At 55.0% G+C, this 12252-nt stretch overlaps 1 protein-coding gene across 4 annotated transcripts in view; it reads right to left on the bottom strand.

Moving 5' to 3' along the window:
• The window catches only part of EPHB2 (EPH receptor B2), a 219985-nt gene that overhangs the window by 100638 nt on the left and 107095 nt on the right, over nt 1–12252 (bottom strand). For 2 of the 4 annotated variants that reach the window (XM_086327681.1, XM_086327688.1), the window contains exon 1: nt 5478–5618. The exons of the other annotated variants lie outside the window; for them this stretch is intronic. In XM_086327681.1, coding sequence (XP_086183807.1) covers nt 5478–5514 — 37 coding nt within the window. In that variant the 5' untranslated portion in view covers nt 5515–5618. Of the gene's footprint in view, nt 1–5477; nt 5619–12252 lie in introns of those variants that run through there. 4 annotated transcript variants of the gene reach the window in all.

Raw genomic sequence — 12252 nt, 5'->3', positions numbered from 1 at the left:
CAATCCAAATAAAAGCCATTAGAGGTGGCTTCCCCACCAGAGACCCCCAGGGGCTTTTCCCCACCAGGATCCCAGGAAATTGATTGGCAATTACTGAGACTAATGGGGGCCGGAGAGGCCTGGTGATCTCCCCGTCACTCTCTGGGGAACAGTGATGACACCTCAAGATCTGTCAGGCTGAGTCGTCCTGGGGCGGTCGAGACCCCAGATCTGGCCAGAGACAGGGCAGCCAGCTGGGGTTGCGCCCCCTGGGGACCCTCACCCCTTTACTTATTTATAGCATCGCTTGACTCATAGTGAGTTAATGGCCCTACTGGGGCTGTGCAGATGGCGGGTCCCATGGAGGGAGGATGGGCAAGGGGCTGGGGTGGCTTCCAGGCCTGCCCTTCGACCTGGATCTGGAGTTGCATAAAGGAGGCCTCAGTCCTCACAGGAAGCCTGGGGGCAGACAGGGAGAGAAAATGTCACCGAGAGGCCCAGATAGCTTGCGAGAGGTGGTGGCTGGAGACGGACTTTCGAGACAGAATGAAAAGGCACGAAGATCGGCCGAGAGGGGTCCTCTGCTGGGTGTCCAAGCTGTGGAACTGTAGAGCTAAGCAGGCCCTTGAGAAGCCGTCTAGTTCAGACTTGCCTTTTTAGAGATCCTTGGCAGCTGAGGCACAGAGAGGAGCAGGCGCTGGGCTGAAGGCTCACGGTGCGGTCCTGGGGAGGCTGGGACTACATACTGGCAGGCTGCCCAGTGAGCTGGGAAGTGAGGTTACCTGGGACAGGAGGGCCTGGGGTGCGGGTGTGGGAATACTTGCCCTCACTATAGAGCCAACTCTGAGCCTGGAGATGGGGGCCCCTGACTAGTGGGCAGGGAGACATGTAAATAGACAACAGGACTTCCCTGGTGGTCCAGTGGTTAAGAATCAGCCTTCCAAGGCAGGAGACACGGGTTCAATCCCTGGTCAGGGAACTAAGATCCCACGTGCCGCAGGGCAAATAAGTCTGCTCCGCACCTAGGGAAGCCTGCAAGCTTGCAAGAAAGACTCAGCACAGTTAAAAAAAAATAAAAAAAGATGATAACAGTTCAGAGGGGAAGCTGCTCTGACGGGGGTGTGGGCTCTCAGGGTGACCACCTCCCCATCCTGGCAAGTGGTGGCAATGAAGAATTCATGGAAGGAGGGCTGTCAAAACTGAGACCTGAAGGCCAGATGGGTGTGAAACAAAGGGGGAGGGGGAGGGTGAAGAGAAAAGGGGATTCTAGGCTAAGAGAATAATGTGTGCAGAGGCTTAGAGGTGGATCTAAGCGCATCCATCCAGCATGACTGGAAGAAGAGGGGTGTGCCTGCTTTGGAGGATGGGAAGGAGGCGAAGGTTTATCCTGTGTGCAATCAGGATGCGTCTCAGGCCGTCACAACATGACCAGATTCCGCTTTCAGAGCCGTGGTTCTGGAACTGCCAGAGGGGAATGGGTTGATGGGCAGGGCATGGCAGGGGGAAGCGAGGAGACTGCTGCATAAATTCAGGAGAAAGAAGGCCTGGATCAGGGCAGGGAGGTCGTGAGGACAGAAGGGGAAGTGACCACTCAGATATTAGAGAGGAAATGGACAGGGTTTGGTGTCTGACAGTCTGGAAGGGGTGAGGGTGTGGGAGGGCTTGGGGGTGGGCCTGAGGGAGGGGGGCTGTGGGGGACCGGCCAGGTGCACTGGGCTTCAGGGAAGAAACGGATGTGTGTGTGTGCAAGGATCCTGAGTGTGGATGGTCGTGTGGCCTGGAGACAAGTGAAAGAGAGGGGACAGACTGAGGCTCAGAGAGGTTTTTGCCCAACGTCACGCGGCTAGGAGGCAACACGCTGAATTTAACCCCAAGGCCCACACATTTCCTACCACCAGAGCTACCCTTTACGGAGAAGATCACAGAGCTGGGCCTACTTTGCAGCTCCACACCTCATGTCCTGAGCATCTGTCCCATCTCCTCGCTTAACCCCATCTGGGGCTGGGGCTTCTCTTGCTTCGCCTGTGATGTATGGAGCTGGCCAAACCTCGGGCTGGCCCATCCTTGGCTACGGACGTGCCATCTCTGGCCAATGGGCAGTGAGGCTGGGACCACTCCAGGCCAAGGCTTTAGGCCCCTGAGAATTCAAGTCAGCCAGGGAGGTCTCCCCTGTCCAGAGTGACCACAGGGCACCTTAGACCTGCGTGCTCTGAGCTCTGGGTTGGGGCCTCCCCCAACCTATCAAGGAGCGCCCGCCTGGCAAAGAACATGCCAAGCATTGAAAATGTGGCTCAAGACCCCAGAGCCTAGGGCACAGAGGGAGCTGGGAAGGAGGTCCCAAGTGGGCATTCCGAAAGGCAAAGAGCCTGTGGCTGTGAGTGCCCACAGAGTGTTCTGTACGACTAAAAAAGCCACAGAATATGCTTGCAAAAGCACGGGCTCTGAGTCAGGTAGGTGTGGATTCTGATCCTGGTGGGCTGCTTTCTAGCTCTGTGACCCTAGGCGAGTCACTAAACCTCTCTCCACCACATTTCATCTACAAAATGGGGATATTATCAGAACCTGCCTTATAGGGTGGCTGGGAGGATCCAGTGAGTTCATACGCTGAAAATATTTAAACAGAGCCTGGCACGTGGATGTTGCTTGGTGTGATGATATGACGACGGTGATGCCACAGGTGGCCACATCGAAACCCACCTCATTCTGGTCTGGCCCGGGCTGACCCTACAGAGGGAGCAGGCCTGGTTATTTTTATTCTTGGCCCGTTTTCACCCTTGGGGGTTGGCCGTGGCTTTGAGCGAAGCCGCTGGTCCACTGCAGAATCGATCTTCCCGTCTCCCAGGAAAGCATGATGCATTTAGCACATCCGTTGGCTGCTGGTGGATCATCTCAGCTGGGAGCCAGCCTGCCCGACCGCAGCTCTGCAAGTGGGTCAGGGAGTTGCAGAAAAGTAAAACTTCTCAGAGGGGCCCCCAGGATGGCCTGGGGTTCCAGGGGGAGGAAGTCTTCATAAGGGCTCTCATCAGAGCCTTGGATCAAGATTAAGGTCCTGGGGGCTTCCCCGGGGGCTCAGTGGTAAAGAATCTGCTTGCCGATGCAGGAGACATGGGTTCGATCCCTGATCGGGAAAGATCCTTCATGCCTTGGAGCAACTAAGCCGGCACTGAGCCTGTGCTTTAGAGCCCCAGGAGCTGCAACTACTGAGCCCTCCGGCCACAATTGCCAAAGCCCTGGTACCCTACAGCCCGTGGCCACGACGAGAGACGCCACCGCAGCGAGAAGCCCTAGCGCCACGACGAGAGAGTGGCCCCGCTCGCCACACTAGAGAAAAGCCCACACGGCAACGAAGACCCGGCACGGCCAGAGACAAACAAACAAATGAAGTTAGGGTTAAGGTCCTGGTTTGGCCCCCAAACTCCCCAGGATGACCTTAGGCAAATCACTCAGCCACCCTCAGCCCCATTACTTTCTATACCTTGTTCCCATGCATCATCTAATTTAACCCTCACAACAAGGAGGGAGTCAGGCAGAGCGTGACTTACCGTTCCCATTTTATGGAGGGGGAAACTGAGGTTCACAGGGCTCAGCCGCAAGCCTGCCCCAGGTCACACTGTGGGGCAGAGGCTTAGCCAAGCCTGGGGTCTGACTCCTCACCGCACGCCTAGTCCACACAGTGAGGAGTCACTGGGGCAGCAAGAATTGTCGGGAGTCTGTGGGGCATCACTGGGGTAGCAAGAGTTTTAGCCCAGGAGGTGACAGAGCCTGACTGTATCACTCTGGCCACTGACATGAAAAAGGCAGTGGGGACCAGAGAAGGAGCTGAGGGAGTCCAGGAAGGCTGTGATGTGCGTGTGTGTGTGTGGACAGACATTCTGGGCAGAGCAAATAGCAAGCCTGAGATATAAGGTACAGATGGGCACGGACAGGGCAGTTGGGCCAACGATAAAGAAGAGAGAGGGAAAAGGCCACGGGTGCCACTGACGTGTGGAAAAGGCAAAGGCAGGACAGGTCTTTGACCAGAGAGAACCTTCCACAGGGGCCTGGGCAGGTCTGGGCACTCTGGTCAACCAAGGCCTTCAGCCCATGGCTGCTCCTCCAGGAGTGGACACGGCAGGACCCGGCCTCAGGCTCAGGGTGGTCTGGTCTAAGCAGGACTGGCAGGCCAATTACTGCACCCCTGACCCCAAGTCCATACCCAGAAGCGGTCAGGAAAGTGTTAACCAGCCCTGGAGCGGGGTGTTCTCTGACTTAATTCTGAGATGGGAGGGGGGACAATCCGGCCTGCAGAAGATGGCAGCAAAGGAGGCCCAGGGAGGTTAAGCAACTGGCCTCAGGTCACACAGCCTGTGAGTGGTAAAACTGGGATCCAAACTCTGTCCCCCTGCTGCCAACACCCACACACCTTCTGCTCCACAGAACAGCAGATGTCCTGATGGGCTTGGTGGCTCCCCAGGCCGAGTCCTTGGGGAGAAAGCTGGGAGCTCCCGTTGCCAGGAGCCCCGTGTCCAGTGCTCCCCGGGGCTCTCAGCATGCTTGTGCCCCAGACCCCAACACTGCCTTGGGGGACAGTCAGCTGGGATCTTGAACCTCTCTGTAAACCACGCACAACAGCCTTTGCAAACGCAACACGTTCTGGGAACCTTTAAAATAGTTTTTGGAGCTTCCAAACAGCTTCTAGGACTGACAAATTGCTTCCAAAATGTTCAAATGCCTTTGGAATCTTCGAGCAGCCCCTGAGACTTGGACCAAAACAGAGAGCCAAGGAAGGCCCAGGGCCAAGGTAGGGCTCAGGCCGCCTTCCCAGCCAGCAAGCCCGCCTCCGGATTTGGGCTGGCTGCGTCCAGACTTGGCCTGCAGCGGGGGCCCCGCCGCTCCCTGGGTCTGCCTGAGCACCCTCCTGGCAGCCCAGGAGCCCTGGGCTCAGAGGAGGTGGAGACCCGGCTCTGGCTGGCCCCTGCCTTGCTGGTGACCTTGGGCAAATCGCTTCTCTGTACATGGCCATGGACGTGGCAAATCACTTCTCTCCCGGGCCATGTACAGAATGGGATTTCCGTGTGAGTTTTAGGGGGCTGTGGGTGTGCAGCCAGCCAATCCCTGGGATTCAAATCCAGCCCTCTCAGAGCTCGGCTTTAGCATGTCCAGATTCCAACGGGGGTGGGCTGGGCAAAAGCACTGCTTCGGTGTGGAGGGGCGGGCGGGGGAGCACACAGGAGGGTGGAGACAGGCGCTCCTGCCACAATGAAGCGGCCTCCACCACTTCACTTTCCGTGGGAGGTGGGTTTAAAGCCCTGCCCTCAACAAGCATCTCTTCAGGAAAGGCCTTCATGGCTGCCCACCCAGCCCCCCGCACCCAGCGTGGCACCCGCCCCCAGCACTGGGCAGCCTTCACGCGTGGCCACAGAGGCTGGCCGGTCTCAGCCACCCAGAGCCGTCTCCATGGTGACGGGCACAGAGCCGAGCCAGGCCTTTGAAGAACGCTCATAAAGGCGCAAACTTACCCCAGATGAGCCAGCGTGCATTTGTGAAGCAAAACATCTCAGGCCAGCCCCGTGCCTCATAAACTGCAGCTGCCAGTGGCCCCGGCTGGCCTGGAGAACACGGTTTCCGAGCCGCTACGCGTGGATCTCGGGCTTCCTCCCAGGATGCTGGGGCCCCTCCCAGGCCCACCCTCCCTTCCCTGGTAATTGTGGAGGCAGATGCCCCTGAGGCACAGTCAGCTTCTCGACTGTGTGACTTCGAGCAAGTGCATTCACCCCTCTGAGCCACAGTGTCCTCACTTGTAAAGTGGGCATGAGGAGGCTACCACGACACACTGCAAGGAGACTGAGACGGGTAGAAAGGGCATAGCAAGGTGCGAAGTACAGCTGGTTCTCCTCCACATGCTCCCAGTCCCCGCCCTTCAGCATCACCCATGTGTGGGGGCATAGGGTCACCTCCCCCCTGGCAGCATCAGGGACCACTCCCCCCTGTTCCTACGGGATCCTCTATGGCCTTCTGCATTACAGCACTCAGCACAGTGATTTGCAAGAGTCTATTTACCCGTTTCCCAGATGGGGGCTTCCCCTGTGGCTCCGTGGGTAAAGAATTGGCCTGCAATGCAGGAGACACAGGAGATGTGGGTATGATCCCTGGTTGGGGAAGATCCCTGGGAATAGGAAATAGCGACCTGCTCCAGTATTCTTGCCTGGAGAATCCCAAAATAGAGGAGCCTGGTGAGCTATACAGTTCATGGGGTCCCAAAGAGTTGAACATGACTGAGTGACAAAGCACAGATAAGCTTGAGTAACTGACACTGTGCTCCACTATCGTTGCCGAGCCAAGTTCAAGGTCGGCATTCAACAGGTCCTCAGTAAATGAATAAGAACAAACAAACGTGGTGACGATCATTTCTGAACCTCCAGTCTAGGACTGTGGTCTGGGGAGCGCCTGGGGACATATTTTCGGGTCGGGGGTGGGGTAGAAGACTGGTAACTGACAGGAAGACCAGCCAGGGTGTCCTGAGTTCCACACGGAGGGCTCTGGATGAAAACTTCCATTCTCCCATCGAAGCTTCCATTTTACAGGGGAGGAAATCAAGTTTCTGGGCGGTGAATCACTTGCTGGGGGGACACAGGCAGGGGCCAGTGATGTGGGCACACGCACTTCATCCGGGAGGATCTGGGTGTGCCCACCCATCTCCAAGGCCTGTGACGCCTGCTGCCAACCTTGCCTCCTGGCCGGCCCTCCCATCACTCCCCCTCCAGCATGCACCTCAAATGCAGTGTGGAGGTCACTTGTCTGGGGTGCAGGTCCCTCATGCCCTCACAAACAGCCAGACTGCACCCTGGAACAGGCATTGAGCTGTCCCTCTGGCCCCGGTCTCTGATCTCTGATGCCCGACTTCACCCTATTTTTATTGCTCCCACCCCTGATGTGAAGAGCTGACTCATTGGAAAAGACCCTGATGCTGGGAAAGGTTGAGGGCAGGAGGAGAAGGGGGCAATAGAGACGAGATGGTTGGATGGCATCACCGACTCAATGGACAGGAGTCTGAGCAAGCTCTGGGAATTGTTGATGGACAGGGAAGCCTGGCGTGCTGCAGTCCATGGCGTCGCAAAGAGTCGGACACAACTGAGCGACTGAACAACAACAACCCCCAATGCCTCCTTTACATCTTCGTGTTAGGCTCCAAATGATCCGAAATGCCCCACCCAGAATGACCTACTTCAGCAGGCAGTGTCCCTGAAGACAAAAGACCCAGGGTTTGAATTCTGGCCCTGCCCCTTAAGAGCTGTATGTCAGTAACTCTGACAAGTTACCGAACCTCTCTGAGCCTGGATTTCCTCTCCTGGAAAAGAGGACCTGCCTGACAGGTTGTTGTGAAGATGAGGCGGCCAGTTGATGAGTGTGGATGTGCTCTGTAAACAGAAAAGCACTGGGTAGTTGGTGGACTTTAATTAAAGAACTATAATGGATTATAGAATTGAACCATAACTTAAGTACGTAACATAATATGCCCAATTATAATGAATTACAAACAATCAATCAAAAGGGTACCAGATGTCAGCAGCTGAGTGCGGGCTTTCGGGTGATAGAAGGAAAACATATAATGCAGATTTCAGCGCCTGAGCCCAGTGAGTGTGGTCTGCAGGCATTCGCTCATCCCTTTGCCCATCAAGTCTGTCCACCCACCAATCCGTCACTCCGGCCATTCTACCTACACTCACCAAACTCCTGCTGAGAGCAGGGCGCTTGCAAAGTCTCAGATGGGGTGAGCAGCACACCACTCCCACCCACAAAGGAGATCAATCCCAGCTTCTCTTCACGGAGCCCCGAGGATGCCTTCTTTAATCCTCATACCCACCCATTGTACAGGTGAGGATGCAGAGGCTCAGGGAGGCTGGGACCAAGATCCAGGAGCTTGGAAGACCTTTCTGACCTTGGTGCCACATCCCTCTCTTCCACTGACTGGCCCTGATGTCCCCTTCTGGCCTTACTGGCAACGTCATCTCATGTGTTTTACGATCACGTCACTCTCCACAGCCCCTGCTCCCAACTTCCTTCCTTCTGCAAGACCCCCTCCTTGCCCCCGTAGCTCAGCCGGGTGGGTCCGGCACCTCTGAGTACCAACCCTGCATCTCCACCCCCACCCCGCCTCCTTGGCTTCCAAGAGCTCATAGTTTCCATCTCCAACCGTTCCTTATTAATTTTCCTACAAAATGTGTTCCATGATTTCACTGACATCACTACTGCTGCTACGAGTGGAAGCCTTGTGGAAAATCCCCAGGTGGGCCTGAGGGCCCCCCAGTGGCTCTGTGTGCCCACCTCACCCCCCCACCCCCTCACCCAGCAGGGCTGCAGCTCTATTGCTCTCTGCAAGGCTATCTTCTCTCCCTGGCCAGGCAGGACACCAGGAGCAAGGCGGCACTGATGGTGCTTAAATTTGTCATTATTTCAAACTCCTCAATATCCAGAGAGGCAGATGCCACGCCTGCATTTTACAACCATGTCCAGGGGTGCAGAGAGGTGGACTGGCTTGTCCCAGGCCACACAGCTAAGCAGGGCTGGACCTGAGGTGTTAAGCCTGAGCCTGACCTGCAGGCTCACCCCCCTTGGGCTCCTGTACAGTGTTTCTGCCCTCCACTCTCAGTGCCCAGGATGGGTTATTTTCAGCCTCCATCTCGCCCAGGCCACCCACGAGGACAGACTGGCTTGGGGACTGGCATGCTGAGAGTGAAAGTGAGGGGGAAAGATGACCTTCTGGCCTGGACATCCCAAGGGTGATTGGGCTAACAGGGTCAAAACTGCCTTGCTCTGTGGTCCTGGTCATTAGGGTGCCAGGAGTCAGACCTGGGGCAAACGGAGAAGAAGAGTTCACAAGTGTTGGAGCCGAACTTGGCCCTTAGGGATCTCCTAGGCTGGCAGTGTTCAAGCACAGGTGGCTGGGCCCTTCCTCAGACCAACAGTATCAGAAATGGGCTTAGAGGCCCAGGTGATTCTCATATACTCTTGGGGCTAAGAAGCATTCATTATCCAAACGCCCTTCATTGTACAGATGAGAAAACAGAGGCTCAGAGAGGGCAGAGAACTCACCCAGCGTCACACAGCAAGCGGGTTTCCAAGCTCCAGGCCAGGTCCTGTTGCTTCTGACTCCCCAGTTTAGACCCCGTCACTTGACCCCAGAGGCCGGGAATAGGGCATTTTCATAGAGGCCACTCGGGGGCTGTCAGTGGGCTGAGTGGGGTTGGGGAGGGGAACCTGGGGTTGCCAGAGCCCTTGCCCAAATACACACCCTCTTTGATGTGTCAGAATGTCTGAATGTCCCCCATGGAGCTTTCCCAGACTTGAGGTGGGATGACAGGGACCAAGCGACACGTCAGGGGAGCTTAGGTGACAAGGACCAAGAAGGGGCCTGAGTCGGGGTGGGATAGGAAGGCAGAGAGGTTGGGAGTTACACTTCCTGCCCTGACAGCTCTGCGGGTGAGGGTCCTCACGGGAAGTTCCCAGACTCCCTGCCTCCACCCCCATCCACTGGCAACTCCCACGGGACAGAGCTTCCTCGCCCATGTTCTCAGGGAACTCGGGGATACAGAGGTTAAAGGCCACTGAGACCTCTGATTTAGTTCCTTCTTAGACTTTTGGGGAGACTGAGTGCCAGGTAGAAGTGACTTGCCGCAGGTTACAGAGTGAGTTAGCAACTGCCTGACTTGGGGAGGTGGGAGAGGACAGGGAGGGAGATCTGTAAGTCCTGGAAGAGAGCAAGGAGGAGGTGGCTCCATGGACAAGCAACCAGCTTGGCCCCCCCTCTCCTACCCCTCCTTTTCATGCCACCATGAGACCATCATGAAGCCCAGGGAACAGGAGAAAGGGTCAGGGGAATGGGGAACCCCTGCCATGTGGTACTGGGTCGGGGGGTGCCCATAGGATGGCACTGGCAACCAGGCCCCCACTCCATCTCCTGTGCCTCTTCTCTTTGGCTGGTACCCAGGTCACTACTCAGTCAGTAAAGAATCTGCCTGAAATGAGAGAGACCTGGGTTGGATCCCTGGGTTGGGAAGATGCCCCAGAGGAGGACATGGAGACCCACTCCAGGATTCTTGCCTGGAGAATCCCCATGGACAGAGGAGCCCGGTCGGTTGCAGTCCATGGGGTCTCAAAGAGTCGAACATGACAGAGCGACTAAGCACGGTCACCACAAGAGCTGCCCGGTCCAACCTGCTCAGCCAGGCCTTCAAGGTCCTTTGTCATCTGTCCCAACCGTCTTCTCTGCTCTCTTTCCTCCCCTTTCTGCCCCACCTCAACGATCTCACCAAACACCAGACTGAACTCTGAACACTTCCCCAGCACACAAAGCACTGGGGTGGCCATGCTGAATTCTCCCCTCTGGAATGCGCTTTGGTTCATCTTTATCTGTCAGGCTCCTATTCAGCCTTCAAAGCCCCCAAACAAGGTTTGTTTCCTCCATGAAGCTCTACCCTATCATCAGAACTGATTCAGGTCAGCCAGATCTTCCTGGAATCTCGCTCTGTACCACACACACCTCCCACATGGCACTCCCAAAGGCAGGAAAGGGATCTCACATTCTCACTCTTCTCTATGCCTGGCACAGAGTTGGTACACAGCACACATTGGATCGACTCTTGCTTCTGGATCAACCTTGGTGCCTAATACAGGGCTACGTAGGTTCAAAGACCAGAAAAGAGACCTATTCTATGGCAAGAAGCAGAAGTTTGGAGTCAGACAGATCCTACCTCCCCTGTGTGACCTGGGAGATGTCCCCTAACCTTGCTGAGCCTCAGTCTCTTAATCTGTAAAATGGCAATAACCATGTCTATCTTGCAGAGAAAAGGTGAGGATTCAACATGGCAACCCAGGTAACGAAAAAAATGAATGACTATATATGTATATGTTATATATAAACATATTACTAGGTAATATACTAATAAGAATGAATAAAGACCCCAGTTCCCTGGAAACTTGTTCTCAGGCACTGATCCCTTGGAAAAACATCTTAGGAGGGTTTCCATCTGATCTGTAGACATCTCCGCACCCCGGCCTAAGCTCCACTTAATTGTCTTGCTCTGAGGGTGCCGAGTAAATACTCCAGGCCAGCTGGTGCCTGGAAACCGCCAATTGCCGGGGAGCAGCTCGTTAATTTTCCCCGACTCTGCACACAGACCCCGCAGCTTCTGCAACTCATCTTGGGAAATTGAGTGGAGCGGGTCAGGCCAGGGCCAGGGGTCGCAGGAAGTGGGGCTGGGGGTGCCAGGGGACTTGAAAGGGCCTGCAGAGGCACCACTGGGAAGCTGTCCAGGCTGGAGGAAGCCGGTCTGGAGCTGCCGAAAGGCAGATGGATCCCAGGCCTGGCCTGGCGCTGCCAGCTCTGACTAAGCTTTTGGGTCTCCACTGTGGGGGAGGAAGCCAGGGCCTCATAGAGAGGCTGGAGGCACACCAGCCCTGGGGGTGGCCAGCTCTGAGGGCCAAGAGGTCCCACGCTAGTGGAGGAGAGGCAGTGAGGCATAGCAACAGAGGGTGTGACTCTGGGGCGAGGCTCCCTGGATTTGGAGTCTGGCGTTGCAAAGTAGTAATGTGTGCTCTAGGGTGGCGCTGTCCTTTACTGAGCCCATCTTTGCATGAAATGTTCCCTGATATCTCTCATTTTCTTGAAGAGATCTCTAGTCTTTGCCATTCTATTGTTTTCCTCTGTTTCTTTGCACTGATCACTGAGGAAGGCTTTTTATCTCTCCTTGTTATTCTTTGGAACTCTGCATTCAGATGCTTATATCCTTCCTTTTCTCCTTTGCTTTTCATTCTCTTCTTTTCACAGTTATTTGTAAGGCCTCCTCAGACAACCATTTTGCTTTTTTGCATTTCTTTTTCTTGGGGATGGTCTTGATCCCTGTCTCCTGTACAATGTCACGAACCTCTGTCCATAGTTCATCAGGCACTCTGTCTCTCAGATCTAGTCCCTTAAATCTATTTCTCACTTCCTTATAATTGTATAAGTAAAGTAATCTCACTTACTTATAATCGTAAGGGATTTGATTTAGGTCACACCTGAATGGTCTAGTGGTTTTCCCTACTTTCTTCAATTTAAGTCTGAATTTGGCAATAAGGAGTTCATGATCTAAGCCACAGTCAGCTCCCAGTCTTGTTTTAGAAAAGGCAGAGGAACCAGAGTTCAAATTGCCAACATCTGCTGGATCATCAAAAAAGCAAGAGAGTTCCAGAAAAACATCTATTTCTGCTTTATTGACTATGCCAAAGCCTTTGACTGTGTGGATCACAATAAAC

The sequence above is a fragment of the Bos grunniens genome, chromosome 2 (genome assembly GCF_055505025.1).
Source record: "Bos grunniens cultivar Pamir isolate PY7600 chromosome 2, Bosgru_T2T1.0, whole genome shotgun sequence".
NCBI classification, from domain to species: Eukaryota; Metazoa; Chordata; class Mammalia; order Artiodactyla; family Bovidae; genus Bos; species Bos grunniens.
Note: the sequence above shows the minus strand (reverse complement) of the source record. Positions and strands in the feature narration are given on the sequence as shown.